This window comes from Miscanthus floridulus, chromosome 18 (genome assembly GCF_019320115.1).
Source record: "Miscanthus floridulus cultivar M001 chromosome 18, ASM1932011v1, whole genome shotgun sequence".
NCBI classification, from domain to species: Eukaryota; Viridiplantae; Streptophyta; class Magnoliopsida; order Poales; family Poaceae; genus Miscanthus; species Miscanthus floridulus.
This window is the reverse complement of record NC_089597.1, coordinates 100,618,531-100,637,509: the sequence shown is the minus strand read 5'-3', so window position 1 is coordinate 100,637,509 and position 18,979 is coordinate 100,618,531. Positions and strand designations below refer to the sequence as shown.

Sequence of the window (18,979 nt, the reverse complement as noted above, 5' to 3'; positions counted from 1 at the left end):
CCTCTCAGTCTAGGGCCTACAACAAAAATTAGGCCAACAGCAGAAACGTGACCAAGAGGTATTGCGAGGCGACTTATCATAGGCTAGGATTGGATTTGTAAGAGCAAAGCCTATGTGTGGTGCCACTGTTATTTTTCTAGCTAGTGTTGGTGTTATTAGACCTTTCTGTGCTGGCAGACTTATTAAGTGTTGGTGCATGTTTTAAACTATGGAGTGTTTCTATGAATGTAATGTGCTGCAATGATAGTTCTAATGTGCTGAAATGGTTGTCCTTGTGTATGTGTTAAATGGTAAAAATGATGCTGGATGAATCTGTATATATGTGCTATTAATATGTGAATGGATCTAAGTGCTTAATTATCTGTTCATATGTACTAGATTCATATATTCACGTTCCATTGATTTGGGGGTATTTTGATCTCATTTAACAGCTCAGCGGTTGAAAACTGACGGAATAGTATTTTTAGCTCGCAGTGGCAACTTTAAGTGATATTTTATGGGGCACAAATCTTTTGATGATATTTTACGGAGGTCGTAACCTTTCCATGGTAAAGAACATACTCAGCATGCTCGTTTGACTATGGCTTATCGTAAACGATCGTAAATTTTCAATCGAAACAATATTTTTCTCTCACACAAATCAACCAGCAGTACTTCTTCATAAACCGACAACAATACAAACCAGCCAACCGAACAGGCGGACTAGCAGCTGGTGAAACGTAGCTAATCGGACGATCTGACGCTTCCTTCGATGCTCAATTATAGTACCTCCAGTGCAGGGAAGAACAAAATAATGCACGGACTGACAGACTAGACTCTTTCCCCGTTCTTCAGTTCTCCCAACTGACGCGTCTAGCACCATGTGTTGGTGAAGGGGGTGTTTCTAAATTATAGTCACAGAAACTAATTATATAGTTTACGACTAATTTGCGAGACAAATCTTTTAAGCATAATTAGTTCATGATTTGATAATGCTTTGCTACAGTAAACATATGCTAATGATGGATTAATTAGGCTTAAAAAATTCGTCTCGTGGAGTACCAACGGATTATATAATTTGTTTGTTTTATTAGCATCCGAATACCCATGCAACATCCTCTCGACATACCTACTAAATTTTAGTCACTGGATCTAAACACCGCCTAAATTTGGTCAGCGCCCTGTTTGATGTGTGGAGCCTTCTTCAAGAAGCTACGAAATATAATCCACATATCCACACGTACCCGGTTACGTGTATGGCACCATTATTTGGGCAACATTTCACAATGCTTTCGGTTCAGTGGCGACATCAATCAGTCCAGGCTAGTCCAGCCTGTGCTGTGTATGCGATGCAATCAGGCAAATGTTTCTGCATCAACCCGTCGTTTTCATGACTCGGACTCGACTCCTGTCTTTAGCAACCAGGTCATCCTCCTCGTGCCTTTTGGCTATCTGAAACCGGCTGGTGCATTCATGCGTCAAAAATGCGCAGTTTCAAGCGCGCTTTGCCAAGAAAGCAGCGCTCTTACCTTGGACTGAAAGGATGGTGGAACTCCATTCAGCTATGAAAGCTTCTAAATTATAGACCAAAAGGACTGATGCCCAATGACACAGCCACGGGTGCAAACCACTGGGGAAATATCCTGCCAATGAAGAACGCCTAAAATATATAAAAAAAAGTTTGAATATACTGATAAATGAAACGAATGTCCTCATGTATATAGCTCAAGTAGCACACTCCAACTTTCTAAAGGCGTCTTTCATCGACACACCAAAAATAGAAAGAGTGGTTGAATTCAGATCCGAAGGTCAAAAACAAACTGCATCTTTGACAACTATATCAAAACACAAGCTCTCGCTTATTATCAGATCCAAATTTGAAGGTTGGGTCTGTTGCGCCAGCACCAAGAGAACTGCTTGTGGAGTTGAAGGAGAAAACGAGTTTGTTGGCTGTACTTGATGAGCCAAAGGTGAATTTGGGAATATCTTCATTAGTGATTGGCAGGGTCCTTGGTGGTGAAGCCATGGTTGGTGTAGGTGGCGGTTCAAGTAGAGAACTTGGAGCTTTAGGAATAGGAAATGTGAAGCTGAAACCTTTCCTAGTGTTTTTATTATCCAAGACCTCGGCAACTGAAGTGGGTGTTAAGTTTGATTTCAGAGGCTGCTGAGAAGTGCCTGCTTCAGAAACATCTGAGTTAGCTCCGCTTCTCTGGACTTTTTCACTTGACTCTTCTGTAATAGGACTGCTTTGAGGTTGCTGAACCTACACAAGGTGAAACACAACCAACTGATTAGTGGAGTATCCATAGCTTAATGCTACCCGGGATCTGCTAAATTGATTAACTGATCCAATCTGCAGTGATGATCAACTGAAAATAGCAGTAGAGAACAAACTAAAATAAGTGATCAGGAGAAAATTTCAGGGAAAAAAAAAACATTGTTTTGCATTGCAATACAACAATTAGAAGTACATATAACAATTTTTTAGTAATTCAGTAGTGCATGAATACAATTGATTTTACGTTCAAACAAGATTCAGAGTACCTATTGGCAAGATCACTAAAAAACTTTCATTGCCCTTATAACATGTACAATTAGTAAACAGTAGTACAGTATATTGTGCTAGAAAATTCAAATGGGAGTATACCTTCTTTCCATATGTAGTCTCCGAGTTAGGACTGCCACTCTCATTAATGCTGCTCTGTTTACTACCATTACCGATACTGAAATCAGGCCCTTTGATCTGTCCGTTGGTGGCAACAGAAGAAGTATTTCTCTTGGCCAATGTCTGTCTCAGCCCTAGTGGCTTTGATGTAGGGGAAGGAATAGTTCTGTCAAGTTGCTTAAGTATTTTGAAAGCTGTTTCGCTTGACTTGGGATGAACAGATACTGAAGCACCCCTGGAGATATTATCTACACCTGAAGCACGTCCAAAAGTTGCTCTACTTTCTGTCATGCTTTTGTCATCTGACCCTTGCAAGTTGAATGCAACATTCTTCATTGCGGCAGAGCCTTCTCTTGGAATAGAACCAAAAACATCTATCTGTCCCCTGGAAGATGAAGGCTGCACCATACCACCACTTGTTGATGCATGTTTATCCTCTAGTATTGTCTATAAAGCAAATAAGAATATTATCAGACAAAAAGGCACAGATGCCCGTACAACATCTTTACATTAATTTTTTTTCCATGTGACGGCACTTTTAAGGTCTAAACATAGCAAGCACAGTTATAATTGATTTTCAGTTGTCGGTCGTTGTTCAAAGTTTTTGGGAATGTTGTGCAATAATTGCAGGAATTACTTATAGTCAAATATAATCAGGTTTGACAACCTTTCAAACGGAGAACAATATCACTCAATCATGTACAAGGCAGAATAAAATTGATTAGTTATTACAAACATGCACAAATAGTTCAAACATATAATAGTTATGTGGACTTAAATCTGTCCAAGTTTCTTATTTTCATGAAGCAAAAGAGACAAGTGTGTATCATGATAAGAGTAAAATACATCAAATTTATCTTTACTTCTATAAAAAAAACAGTTGGTACAGGTGGTTGGTTTCTACACAAGGATCTACTGTGCACTGATTTGTGTATACATAGGTGTACAAATAATGCAATAGATGGTCTTCCACCTTGTATCTGTGTGGTTTCTATGGATAAACGATTAAACGAATTTCGAATACTTCATAATGAAAATCTGTTGCAAAATGGACGGGAAAATGGAGTGGAAAATTGTGTCTGTCCATTATTGTATGTATCACCATGCCTGCTGTTCTGTAGTTACAGAAGCATGAAACCTTTTAGCTCCCAAAGGTAATATTTGAATGCTCTAGGACATAGTGATAGACACAGTTGATGACAAATAAGAAACATTGCATAGCTTAGAATACAAATCAATTGCAAAGAAGTCAATAGCAACCTTAATAGATCTTCGGAAAACTGATCTATTGTATGGTGTGCGAGAAAGAGGCTGAGGCAGAGTCCTTCCTTTATTACTTTGTGGTGTAAGATAATTGGGGCAACCTCGAACAACTGAACCAGGCAAGCATACAGAAGAATCAGTAGTTATTGTAGGGAAAACTTCTGATGTCGAATTGTCATCCTCAACTCCATGACTCAAAGCTCTGAATTTCCGTTTTTTGTACTCATGTACAGAAGCTGAGGTCTGTGCTTCCATATAAGCTTTTGCAATTTCAATCGGTGAAGAACCAATTTCATGCACCTAGAATGACAATAAAGCATAAGATAAGAGAAAACAACAAATCAAGCAAAAAACCCGAAGGATTATTTTTGTATTGCTTAAGCACTGTGCATATATAACTCTCCAGTCTCCAGCAGACCAGCACACCCTCTGGTGCTATGGGAGGGAGGGAGGGAGATTAAAATGTTTGAATCAATTTTTTAAATTACATAGAGATCAGAAAGCTATTACTCAGCTACAAGCATACTTGAACTTCAAAAGCATATAGGCAGGATTCACATCACATAGAAATAACAAAGGCACCAGGATCAGCAGGTATCCACCAATATGTTCTGTACAGATAAGTAATCATGAGTGGATATTGCACAGTTAAGTCATTCTTACATTGGATGATGGAACGACATCGGTCCTCCAAGATGGCTGATCCTCAATCAGTTTGGCAGGTGTTGAAAATGATGTTGTTTCAAAACCTTTTGCAGTAGATACTGGAGGTCTCTGGCCTTCAACACCAAAATCAAGAGTCCTTGACCGTATGATCTCTATAAGACGTAGTGTCTCATCCCTGTATAAGACCAAAAAGGGTCACAGGGATCTGAAGTTCCAAACCTAAATGCACAATAAACTCAAGAAATACTGGGCAGCCACAAATGTTGTCCAATATAGACATAAATCTTTCTCCACGTGATGTGTGATGACTCCAGTTATGGCAGTCAATCGAAAGAAGTAAAATAATATAAAAAAGCAATGTGCATGATATGACATTTGCATTTAACATCCTTTGATAACAACACCTGTGTCAACAATTTGTCATTAAAATCCAATTCCCACTCACCCACTGTGCCCTACATTTTCCCCCAGGGGTTTTACTTTTGGGGGAAAGGTAAGCTTGGGGCATTGATACGATCTCCAACACCACTTTGACTAGTGATTCTTCGGCATTATATTATTTCAGGTAAAAGAACTAAAAAATTCAGAAGCCCTTTTAATCATGGATCTAGTAGTATCAATTTTATATTTTCAATCTACATAATTATTTTATATAATTTTACCAATACATATCATAAACTGATTTACAATTTCAATCAGAGGGTGTATTTGGATAACAAATTAAGCAATCAAAGGGAAATTACAAAGTTCGTTACTCTACCTTTCAAAAGATAGAAGCAACTTCAATGAACTCAAAAAAAAAATATAACATAACAGTCAAAACACAGGAGGTACAGAAAAACCTGCCTAGAAAAATATCTCTGGTTGATTATGTTCTCAATGTCAGCAAGCCCATTACCATGACTTGGATTCCTGTCACCTTCCAGAAGTAGATTGAACGTATTGCTAACAGATCTTGGTGGTAGAATGGCTGCAGCATTGATGTTTGGTCGTGTGGAGTGTCTCTACAGTTTATATCACCGAGTGAGAGATTAAAGACAACATTCACGCACAGATATATCTTGACTGGGAAATAAATGGAGAAAACGTAGAAAAACAAGGTAGAAACTGATAAAAAAAATCTTGCAGTTCATAAGTAACACAAAAGGCAAAATAGAATATGGTTAGCAATCATTATCCTTCTAGATCCACCAATTATGAACTTGAAAGCATTGCTGTGATAAAATCAAAAGTGCAGGATATGCATAGGGAATATAGGCACCATTGCAACATCTGAGGCATGCTATTAAGCAGTCAGCCAATATAGATCAGCAATATGATCTAGGTTTTCAACAGTAACAGACTAAGAGAAGAGAGTTTAATAGGGTATCTTCTTGTGCTAACTATTTTAATGTTCTGAGTGCAAAATGATTGTCCACAAACTGTACTAACAAAAGTTATCTGGTGTGATTACATTTGCCTCTGACAGCTGCAGCATTTTATTTGAAGTGACATAACAACACATATTAAAAATAGACTCCATAGACAGAAAAAATGTACTTGAATAAATCAAAGAAAATAAGCATTTCCAAGATAAGTAACTTTGCTTACTTCCTGAATAACTTCCAGTGATTCACGATGAACCTCTTGATCATTGCCTGCATACATTCAAAACACCATTATGGCATTATGTAATCCACATTGAACACTGTGCATGATTGGAGGCTATATGGAAACTCGTCAAGTATGATCGATCTACATGATAACCGACAAATACATCACATGACCATAATTTCATAGATGCGTAAAAAATATAACAGCAATACAGATGGGAGTGCTGCTAAGAAACTACTCCCCTATAGCAAAGAACTGAAATAAATAATGAGGTCATATATAAATTTAAGATTATATAATAGTTATTCACTAAAACTACTCTTGTTACTCCCATGATCCTATAATACCAGATGGACACCAGTACATCCTTAGGCCCTGTTTGGATCCATAGGACAACAACTAGTTGACTAATTTTTAGTCCCTAATAATCCAAATAGACAGACTAATTGTTAGTCTCCTAGTCATGGACTGGTTGTTAGTCCATTAGTCCACATATAGGAGCTAATAGGACTAGTTGTTAGTTCTAGTCCATTCAAATAGGCCCTTACACTAACAAGGATTGGGAACCCCAAAATTGACCTCAAGTTCACTAGACATCAACTAGTATGCCCATTCCAAAGAGCATAACCAATAAATTGAACGATCACAAACCACAGCAACCCGAAATCCAAAACAAATAGTTTATCACATAAAGGGCTTAACTAAATCCCATCAGTTGGTAGACTTTTGCCACGCTTGATCATGAGTCCACTAGTGGATTCAGAAAAGCAGGCACCAGATAACTTCTTCAAACCTACCACATCAAACCCTAGGTTGGAGATTGATGCAATGCAAAGAGTAAAGTGGCATGAGCTGCACAGGCGCTTAACCCTAAACCCTAGATAGACTAGCACTGATCTGAAACAAATCGCGAGCTACAGCGAACTCATTAGCCAATGGCGACAACCTCGCTAACAGAATAGGTAAGACGTCGCAGAGTTTCCCCATTTGATCCTCTTCCGCAAACGGGCATCAGCCGTTAGCAGAGGCGCAAGACAACGAGGGCAGTGAGGGGAATCACCGGAGGCGGCGCGGTCGCGTGGCATGGTGGGGAATATCCTCGAAGCCACGGGGACCTTGGGGAGCCACCGGCGGGGGCCACCCCCGTAGGGCGACGCGCGGTGCAACCCGTGGCGCAGCGGCCGCCTGGACGGGCCCCCGACGACGCCGGTGTCCTCCTCCACGGCATCGGCGGCCGCAGGAGCGCCAGCCGGAGACTGCCACTGGCGCGACCCCATCATCCTCGCCTTCGCCTCCCGCTTAGCCGACGGCCGGCACTCTGCGCTGCGCTGCTTGCTCCCCCGCTTCACGCTCCCACTTGGGTCATGCGCTGGCCGCTGTGTGTGTGCGGCGGCGCGATTCGGGTTAGGAAAAGACGACAGCCCAAAAGGCCCAATGGAAACCTGTTCTTCCTCTTTTTTCTCAAAAAAAAAAAGAAACATGTTTTTCCTCTTCTTTCTTCTTCTTCTTCTTATTAAATAAAATTAATAAATAACGCTAATGAAAACGGAAAGTTTTAATCACGACATGTCGCGCTCGCATCTTTTCGCGCGACCCCAGGCCTGCGTTGGCGCTGGCGCAGCATCAGGCCGTGATGGGCCAGCCTAGTTGATCCTAGTAGTAGTGCCTCCCCACAACACCAACACCTTGTCTGAAATTTTTTTTTTGCGCTACCAGGCCTTGGACGTCGCAGCATTAGGCCTCGACGAGCCAATCCAGTTGAACCTCTCTCTGTCCCACAGTTTCAGTTTTCTTTTTATTTTTTCTTTCATTTTATCTACTTTATTTTTCTTTTTCTATTTGTTAATTTCAGTTTTATTTTTTTGTCAATTTCAGTTTCTTTTCTTTGTAATTTCAGTTTCGGTGTTTTTTTTTTCATTTTCTCTTCGTTAGTTTTCAGTTCCTATTTGTTAGTTTCAGTTAATTTTTTTTGTTTCAGTTAATTTTTTTGTTTGCTAATTTCAATTTCAATTTTACAGCAAGTCATGTTTCCTAGCTCTTGTAATAAATGCCTTCAGTTGGCAGCAAATCATGTTTCCCGACTCATATAATAGCTCATATAGTTATTCTAATAATTTGCCCTCAGGTTGCAGCTTGTTTTGTTTTGTGCCACTACCTTTGTCTTTAATAAATGTCCTCAGTTGCCAGCAAGTCATAATTGCTAGATTTTTATTCTGTTGTATAATAACTTGCCTCTCTAATTGGCAGCTTATGCAATGTTTATTTTAATAATTTGCCCCTCTAGGTAGCAGCTTGTCTTATTTTGGTCCGCTACTATCTTTAGGGGTTAGTATCTTTATGGAAACACTATATAATAATTTTTTTATATTCCCATGGTAACAATCAATGTGCATACCATGTAAAAACTTTTGAATTTTTTTTGTAGTAGCAAGTTTTGTTTTACATGGTAGTAACTTCTTTCATAAATCTTCTAACTTATTTTTACACATAAATTGCTATAAAATAAAATTATTTAAAACATGGGCAAGAGAGGTCTAATTTTGTTCGCCTTTTCATGTAGAATATACCGGTGCAAACGGAATTGAAAACAGATGTATCATTTAAAAGTTATAGCAATTTAAATAAAATATCTTGCCTTTTTATTTGCTTGCGTCAGCATGCATGCAACTACAGTGAAAAAATTCCAAAAGAGGGGAGGGAGGGGGGAGTGGGTCCAACAACCTGTCACTGGCTTATAGCCCTGTCGTGAACAGCCAACGACAGCAGCCTGCTGGGCGCGCGTTTACCTGGGATCGTGCGTTTTCCCTAACGCGCGATGGGTCGCGCGATGGCGTTGTCCTAATGAAAACCATGTTAAACGCTGGATATGACGTTAAACGCTGGATATGACATCCAAAAATGTGTTCCGTGGATCAAGTACAAGATATGTAGACAGTAATTTTGGAATTTTAGTTTGGAGCTAAATCTGTCATCCAAGTGCATGTTTAGTTTCCAAAATTTTACAAAATTTTTCAAGATTTCTCGTCACATCGAATCTTTAGACACATACACGAAACATTAAATATAAATAAAAAATAAAACTAATTACACAGTTCAGACGAAATTCACGAGACGAATCTTTTAAGCCTAATTACACTATGATTGGACACTAATTACCAAATAACAACGAAAGTGCTACGGTACCATTTTTCAAAAAAATTCGCCAACTAAACCAAGCCTAACTAGTTATTATATAGTTCAGATAAGAGTACGATCTCTTATTTTTCAGACTCATATCATTTGCCATCGGTCCTATGCTTCTCTGTGTATACTTTACTCATACCCTATAATACCTATGGTAGCCTCTCAAGTCTCAGCAACACATCACAAATCAAACCAGTTCCTTCACTATTATCTCATTTATCAACGTATGAAAGATGATTTAATTGAAAATAGAACCACTTCTTATTTTATCAATTTGTGGTTGTTGTGTTATATCATGCTAACTTGCATAATTTTGATTAGCTTGTGTTTTCTCGATACTATGGTTGATCAATAAAATGATATATAAAGGGACACAAAGTTGTTGCTTGCAAGGCATCATGAGGTAGGTTATAGTTATAGATAGATGTGGTGTATTCTTTGAGCTATATTTTTCTTTCAAAGGGTAACCTTCTGTACTTGGTCTATGAAAATTATGCCCTACTAGAGAGTGGAAATGGTTGAGCACATAAAGTTTGAATAGTATGCTTATTATTTGGTTATCAAACTATTAGACTTTACTACGTACTCAATCTATTCCAAATAATAAGATGTTTTGGATTTTTAATATATTATTTTTACTATATATCTAAACATAGTGTACATCTAAATGCATAGCAAAAGATATGTATCTAGAAAGGACAATTCTAGCGCCCGGACGTCCGGCGCGCGAGTGCGTCCAGAAGCCGGTCCCCTTCCCAAACCCACCCACCCCACCCACGCGGAATAGAACAGAACCCGCCAGCCCCCCCGGTATAGAACGGAATAGAATGAAACCGCCCCTGTCCTCCACTCCCCACCGCGCCTCTGTCCCCGTTTCCCAACACACCCCGTTACCCCACCGCGCTCCTATCCCAAAAGAGCACGAAACACTTCAAGTGCAACATTGCAAACATATGGAAAACTGTGTAGTGCAATATCGAGATATAAATACTACAAGATTGCAAAAAGATGTAGTGCAATATTAAAAAACATGTGCTACAACATCAAAAAAATATGTACTAAAACATTAAAAATATGTGCTGCAACATCGAAAATCATGTACTGCAACATCGCAAAAATATGTAGTGCAACATCGAAAAAACATATACTGCAACATAAAAAATATGTACTGTAACATCGAAAATTATGTGCTGCAACATAAAAAAAATTATGTACTGCAACATCGAAAATAGTAGTGTTGCAACTGTTGACACCAAAATTTGGTTCAACCCTGAGTTTTGAGAACCATCAAAGAAAAGCCGAGATATTCAACAAAATCAGCTAACTGGGTTGCCATCAGAACCAACTAAGATAAGGTGACATCATCGTCTCAAAGCCCTAGTTTGGTTTTAGATAATTGATGTGTCAGATTCATAAACCCGGGGTCCCTAATGGGCCTGCTCCCCAGTAAAAGCTCAGCCCAGCAGACGACGTTGCGAACGACGCGCAACTCCTGGGCCGGCCTAGATACCTAAACGATAGGCCGGAAGAGTGATCCATTCTCCGACCGGAAGGCCTGGCCAAGGAGGGGACGACGCTCGCTTCCGACTCTGACCCGTGTCTTCGACCGGGAGCCTGGCCAAGGAGGGGACGACGCAAACTTTGAGCACCTAGGCTCAGGAATAAAGTCACCGACCGACTCAAACTGGACATAGGGCACGTTGTCTGAACCAGTATAAACCCTATGTCATTGAGTGCTAGGCCACATCCGATCACAACGTACGGCAAAACGATAAATATTTACTAGTTGGTCACTTTTTGCACAGATAGTTGTCGCCGAGCACGCATTACGCCTCGTCCCAGGCTCGAAGCCCACCAAACAACGCATGCGTCGCTTTGACGACAAGAGGCGCAGGGCCATAGGCGAGGAGGTCGCCAAACTCCTGGCAGCCGGATTCATCATGGAGGTATACCACTCCGACTCGCTTACCAATCTTGTTCTTGTTAAAAAGAAGACCGGGCAATGGAGAATGTGCGTTGATTATACTGGCCTCAACAAGGCATGTCCAAAGGACCATTTTCCTTTGTCACGCATAGACCAGATAGTCGACTCCACCTCGGGATATGAAATCCTATCCTTTTTGGATGCCTACTCTGGCTATCACCAGATCACGATGAAAGAGTCTGACCAGCTCGCAACCTCATTCATCACCCTGTATGATTCGTACTATTATGTAACCATACCTTTCGGTCTGAAGAACGCTAGCACCACCTATCAACGGTGCATGCAGCAATGCTTCATCGACCAAATCGACCCGCTCGACTAGCCTGACCAAGTCGAGCGACCAAAACCAACAATCGTCGTCTATGTTGCTGACATAGTGGTCAAAATGGCTCAAGCTTGTGACCTGATCGCAAACTTGGCCGCAACGTTCGTGAACCTCCAAAGGTTCAACATCAAATTGAATCCCAAAAAATGTGTTTTTGGGGTTTCGAAGAGGAAGCTGCTTGGATACATTGTGTCCAAGCGCAGTATCGAGGCCAACCTCGAAAAAATCATAGCCATCTCCAACATAGGCCCTATACACAACGTCAAGGGCATACAAAGGCTCACATGCTGTTTGGCCGCCCTGAGCCGGTTCATCTCCTAGCTAGGCGAGCGGGGGATGCCTCTCTACAAGCTTCTCAAAAAGACGGATGCATTCGCCTAGACTGAGGAAGCACAACAGGCTTTGGAGAGCCTCAAAGCGTCACTGACGTCGGCCCTAATCCTCATCGCTCCCGAACGGGGAGAACCCCTCCTCCTCTATGTCATGGCAAGCAACCACGTGGTAAGCGCCACCCTAGTCGTCGAGAGGGAGGAGCCAGGACACCACCTTAAGGTCCAATGACATGTATACTTTATCAGGGAGGTACTCCACCAAGGTCACGATGATGGTCCGGTCTCTGTTGTCCTTGGAGGTGCTCGCATCACCACCCATCTTCGTGGGCTCCTCTGACTCAAGCTCCGCCTCCACATCGCTCCGGTTTTTGCCGGCCTACACCTGTCGGGCGATCTCCTTCTCCTTCTGGTGCCTCCTCTAAGCCTTCTCAGCTCTCTTCTACTTCTTGGCGTCCACTGCCTCCTTTAGGGTAGCTTGCCAGGCTACGCCCTCCGGCCCCCTCAGAAGATGCGGCCGGGATTTATAACCAACAAGTCCCTACGAAGCAGACGACTCGAAGTCAAAATACAGGAGAGCAAAAGGAAAAACACGAAATAAGGAGAGGGGAGCATACCAGAGTGGATAGCTTCACGATGTGGAGGGGTCCAGGCTTTCCTTCAAGGGACTCTTGGGCCCTCAGCTATAGCACTCGATCGAGCCAACTCCAGACCTCGTCCTTCGCCAACTCCTTCGGCGACACGTGATTAGGATCTATTGGGCCCAAGTAGTCCCACATCGGTCGCCTCCTCTCCGCCAGCAGGGTGACCTAATGATGGAAGAAGGTGTGGAACACCCGCACCCCATCGAGGCCGTGCTACAACAACTTCTAGAGCTCCGCCTTGATGACCTCCAGCTTGTTCTACCGGCTGGAGGGCCCCCACGACCAACTCTCCTACCTCTCTGGCCTCCTTCCGGTGAATAGCGGGAACGATGCCTCTACTGGGTTCTTGATATAGAACCACTCATCATGCCACCCCCGATTGGAGTCATAGGGGGAGTATGTGGGGTAGGAGCTTGGTGGCCTCGGCTTCTTCTGCAACATGAAGCCCCTAACCGGTGTGGTCCTAGGCGGCTTCCTCTCCGACAAGGCTCGCCCAGTGAAGATCCACCGGAAGAAGTCCACGTGTGGCTCCATCTCAAGGAAGTCCGCATAGACGGTCACGAAGCTAGTGACGTACAACACCCTAGTTGAATTGAGGTGCTGTAGCTCCAGGCCCCACTCATTGAGGAGCCCACGCAAGAACTAGTCATGGGATGTCCTAGCCCGGGCTCATGGAAGGCGAGGAAGGAGACAACCTCATCGGACCGAGGTCATGGAATAGCCTCCCCTGGCGTAGGAGGCCAGCACCACCTCATCCACATTGGATGGCCTCCAGTTCGACATTGCGCTATGGATTCATGAACGGATCTATGAGTTCTCCCCTCCCTCGCTTTACTCTCTTTTCTCCTAAGAACCACCATGGCACACGAACGCGCTTGACAAGAGGGAAGAAGGAGGAGAGGCAATAGTGGGAGAATAGGTGAAAGAATGGGACAAAAACCTTTTCCCTTCCCCTATTTAAGGATTAGATGTAGCAGTTGGAGAAAGGTGAAGGATTGGGGTGAAAACCCCTCTCCCTTCCCCTATTCAGTGCGGATAGGCATACGGTGGGACGCGTCCTGACTGATGGGACGCGCCCTACCCAATGAAATGATGCCTGGTTAGACAGGACGTGACCTGGGCATGGCCCACCACTACCGCACGCTGGGCATAGGAAACAAGGCGCAACCGCACGTAGACGACCCTCCGCCTTCCCAAGCCAGACTTGGAAGGGCCCAACGATGGGATCTCCATCAAGGAGAGACCAACGGGCTTCCTAAGTCAATCGAACGACTTAGGCGACTATCGAGAGACAGGTAAGGAGCAGTGGGACGCCCCATGTGGGCCATGCCGTCTCCATCACGAACGACAAACACGAATCACATTCAGACATATCCGATAAGAACTCCTCAAGCCCGTCACTCGAGTCATCAAGGTAACTTTACCAAACCCTCTTACTTTATTTTCTAATGCATGATCATTCATTCATCCATTCTCATGCACGCATTCACACATTCATTCATACCATCATTCATTCATCCCATACATCCAAAGCATCACATATGCAATTAATGCATCACAACGCTTCGTGTTGCGTCATGAAATGGTAGTTGCCTCATTCGACATGACCAACGACCGACCGGGGTTCGAAGGCTGGCTCGCGAAGGGCTTGAGGATGCCTCGCGTCAAACAGAGCCAGTGGAGAAAATGCAGATGAGCCCCAGCGGCCCTCGCCCGATCTGCCCAGAAGCAGACAGGGCCATGTCAACCTTCTTGTTCGATCCTAACCTTGAGCCATGCCCACAGAATCTCTAATGAGGGGAGGCCAGCGGGCCACCTGATTTGGTCTTTATAATGACCCAGGCATCTACCGAGAGGCGGGTTAAGGAGCAGTGGAATGCCACATGAGGGCTATGCCAACCCTATTACGAACGATGAACCTAGATTCCACTCGAACGCACCCATTAGCGAGCTCACCAAGCACGTCACTCGAGCCATCAAGGCAAGCGACGTTAAGTCAGCCTCTCTGGTTGCAAAAACCATGGATGTGGTAACGCACAAAACTAGACCAACCCCTACCGAACCCAATGAGGCTCAGGGGCTCAGGTCGCCCGATGCCAACTGGAGAAATCAACCGACCACGTAGGTCATGGGCAGGACAAACACGGGCGAACGCCCCGAACGATAGAGACATAGGAGTCTACGGCCCTAGGAAAGAGTGCCAAGATACTCAGCCTCCAACCGACTAACTAGTTGAATGTAGGCTCAGGGGCTACACCCACCGAGTGCGCTCGTGCGCACCCATTAGCAAGTCAAAAAACCCCAGACGATTCTACCCAAATCACCCGAGGGTTTGGGGCTACACCCACCGGGTGCGCTCGCGCACACCCACTGACAAAATGAAAAATCCCCTAGACGATTCTATCCAGGGTCCCTAATGGGCTTGCTCCCCTACAAAAGCTCATCCCAACAGACGACGTTGTGAACGACGTGCAACTCCTGGGCTGGTCTAGATACCTAAACGATAGGCCGGAAGAGCGATCCAATCTTTGACCGAAAGGCCTGGCTAAGAAGGGGACGACGCTCGCTTCTGACTCCGACTCGTGTCTCCGATCGGGAGCCTGGCCAAGGAGGGGATGATGCTCGCTTCCGATTCTGACCCACGTCTCCGACCGGGAGCTTGGCCAAGGAAGGGACGATGCTCGCTTTTGACTCTGACCCGCTTCTCCATCCGGGAATACACCGACACTCTGCTTATGGCTCTTCTCCGACCGGCACGGTCAGAGCCGACTGGGAATGATCGAACGGGGACGCCCGTTCGGTGAGGACCCGAGAAATCAGGTGGAGCAGATAAGGGAAGGTGCACAAGTCAACCGTAATACCGAGGACCGTACCTTGCACACCTGCAGGACAGTACTGTCAGGCCATGTCAGAAGGGTACTTTGCAACCTTCCAGACATGTCAGAACATGAACAGTGTTGTGGCGCTGACATTTTTCCTATAGTATGGTAGGCGCCGACATTTGCCATACCATAGGAACACGATGAAGCCAACCACATGCATTTGGATGTCAACAGTATTGTGGGCGCCGAGAAACCATCTTGTACCCAATGGTGTGGGCAACAAGACTAGGTAGCACACACTCTCTCTCTCACTTATAAGGTCGTCCCCTTCATCTATAAAAGGGGATGCGCGCCCTCCCAAGAGAAGGAGAACACAAGACAACTTACAACAACAGACAACCGACGGATCATTCTGATTCACTCTCTGCTAGCTTTAGACATTCTAAAGCTACACAGAGCATACATTCCAATACTTAGCGCATGTAGGAGCTCCTGTCACTCTTGGCTCTTCAGCCTAGAGTCCATTCGGGCCTCTAACACCCCCATCTTACTCCCACTCATTTGTAATCCCACAGCAAACTTTGAGCACCTAGGCTTAGGAATAAAGTCACCGACCGACTCAAACTGGACGTAGGGCACGTTGCCTAAACCAGTATAAACCCTGTGTCATTGAGTGCTAGGCCACATCCGATCACAACATATGACAAAATGACAAATATTTACTAGTTGGTCACTTTTCGCACCAACATGATGAAACCTAGTTGGACTAATCTTTGCATCGAAGTGTATGATTAGATAAGATAGTCCAATCCAAGTGGTGGAGCAAGATGAAGTCCATGGTGTTGTTGGTGGACATGTGATGAAGGTGATCAAGCTCTAGACTTGGAAAAGAAGAAAGAGAAAAACAAAATGGGCTCAAGGCAAAGGTGAAATTTATAGGGCCATTTTGTTTTTGGTGATCGAGACACTATAGAGAGTGTGATCACATTTAGTATAGATGGTCGTACTATTAAGAGGGGAGCTCTTATCGGACAACTCAATCATCTAGTGCCACTAGGTGTGGGAAAACATGCATATGCATTTTAGGCCTAGTGCACAATCAGTGAGAAGTGTTTAACCTTTGAAAAATGATTGTAAAAATGCTAACATACTTGCACGCGATGGTGAAACACTTGTGGTGTTAGCACATTTGCAAAGGTGCTGATAAAGGTGAAGAAAAGGAGGCAAAACTTGGCTTGGGATGCTACCACAGGGGCATCGCCACCCCTTGTCTAGTGCACCGCCACCCCTGTGGCAATGATTGGCTAGGAGGCCGAGAGCAGTGAGTTGCCCTAGGGCACCGCCACTGTGTATCCAGTGGCACCGCCACCCCTAGGACGGTGCCCACCTGGACATGGCTGAGACTTGGGAGAAGTGAAGTGGGCACCGGTGTGTCCAGTGTGCACTGCCCGATCATCGCCATGAGGAGGGCGGTGCCACCGCCATTTTCTTCCAGAGACTGCTGAAATGGGGTTGGTCATCGCCGCGGGCACCGCTGCCCTGAGGGCGGTGCACTACCATAAAAATCCAAAGAGGGGGTATTCGGGCAGATGGCCGGGTGGTCACCACCACTCTAGGGGTGGTGCCACCACCACCCTATCTGGTGCCCCAACGGCTAGTTTTTTAGCCATTGGAAAGTGATCGTTGGGAGGGGCACCACCATGTCCGGTGCCAGGCACCACCGTGTTCGGTGCCCTCGCAGAAAGCTGCTCCAAAGGGGTAACGGCTCTATTTACTTGTGGGCTTATAAATAGAGCTAGTGGTTGGCCTTAACCACTCTCTTGGCACTTCTAACAGCTGCATACACCCTTTGAGAGCTGAGCACACCACTCCACTCACTTGCACACTTAATTTCATCATCTTGAGTGAGATTGGAGAGCCTTTAGTGCATTGCTTAGTGTTCTAACATCTTGTGGCACTAGTTGGGCGATTTGGGCTGGTGGAGTTCTTGTTACTCTTAGTGTTTGCTGACACCTAGATGGCCCAGTGATTGGTGGATCATCGAGCGGAGGAAGGTGATTGTCTCCGGCTCTGATCATTGTGATTGTGAGAGGTTCTTATGCCTTCCCTGGCAGAGTGCCAAAGGCAACTCTGGTGGATTGCTCATGGCTTGTGTGATTCTCATCTTGTGTTGGTTGTGCGGCACCCGATTATGGGTTTGGCGTTTGATGCCAATTAGCGCGTAAACTTCCAAGTGAGTGAATCACCACAACGAGTACTAGCTTGCCGGCAAACAAGTGAACCTTGGTAAAAAATCTTGTGTCATCTTGCCCAAGGATTTCTTGGTATTCATTGTGATTGATTGTGAACATATTGTGATTGGCTCTATCCTCTACACGGCGGTATAATCATCCCGTCCCCTCTCTTGGATTTACATTTCTAGTGTTGCTTCGCTCTTTAGTGTAAGTAGTTAGTGTGACTCTTTAGTTAGTCTTTGAGAGCACTCTAACTTAGTGTAGTGACTTAGACTTTATGTGCCTAGAGATCATAGTTACTAGAATTGTGGTAGGTGGCTTGAATTTTTAGTAGGCTAGCGCAACATTTGCTTCGCCTCATATTTATCTAACTGGTTTGTTAAGTGTTGTTGTAGAAATATTTAAAAGGCTATTCACCCCCTTTAGCCATTAGGACCTTTCAAGTGGTATCGGAGCCGTGGTCACCTTGATTTGAGGCTTAACAACCTTCGATGTCAAAATGGCTCAAATCAACAACACGAAGAAGCCACCCCAATTTGATGGCTCCAACTATCCTTATTGGAAGTCAAAGATGACCACCCACATCAAGTCAATCAATAGAAAGGTGTGAAAGGTGGTGGAGACCAAGATTGAGATTGTCGATGAAGAGGCTCCCACCACCGCCAAAAGAAGTGCTACTCTAAAACAATGATATTGCTCTTAGTGCCATTCATGATGCATTGGATGAGAGAACATTTGAGTAAATCAAGAACATTGAGAGAGCTCATGAGGCATGGAAGAAGTTGGAGGAGTCATTTGAGGGCTCTCAAGCCATGAAGGGTGCCAAGGCATACATTCTCAAGGAGAAGTTTGCAAGCTTCAAGATGAAGGAAGATGAGAGTGTGTCGGAGATGTTCCATAGGCTTCAAGTGCTTGTCAATGATCTCAAAGCACTTGGAGAAGAAGTGAAGGACAAGCACTTCTCCCATAAGTTCTTAAGATGCTTACCTTTGAGATTTGGCACATTAGTCACTATTCTAGTGAGGAGTGGTTTGGACACCATGACACCAAACCAAGTGTTGGGAGATGTGATGACCGATGATACTTATAGAGATGATGATGAGAAGAAAAAAAGGAGAAGAAAGATGAGAAGGATGAGAAGAAGAAGAAGAGTGTGGCATTCAAGGCCACATCATCCAAGGGCAAGGCAAAGCATGAATAATCAAGTGAAGATGAAGACTTGAGCTTTGATGAGATGGATGATGAGAAGATGGCTCTCTTTGTCAAGAGATTTGGCAAGTTCATGCTGAAGA

The 18,979-nt window shown here is 44.1% G+C and overlaps 1 protein-coding gene across 1 annotated transcript; it reads right to left on the bottom strand.

The window, feature by feature from the left end:
- Nucleotides 1-1,677: 1,677 nt before the first annotated feature.
- On the bottom strand, nt 1,678-7,567 carry LOC136520723 (nuclear pore complex protein NUP1-like). The gene is made up of 7 exons (XM_066514370.1): nt 7,227-7,567; nt 6,164-6,210; nt 5,420-5,577; nt 4,571-4,748; nt 3,905-4,207; nt 2,627-3,091; nt 1,678-2,242 (listed from the first exon to the last, which is right to left on the bottom strand). Exons 1-7 carry the CDS (start codon nt 7,444-7,446, stop codon nt 1,820-1,822), a joined length of 1,794 nt encoding a protein of 597 aa, XP_066370467.1. The 5' UTR covers nt 7,447-7,567; the 3' UTR covers nt 1,678-1,819.
- Nucleotides 7,568-18,979: the final 11,412 nt, after the last annotated feature.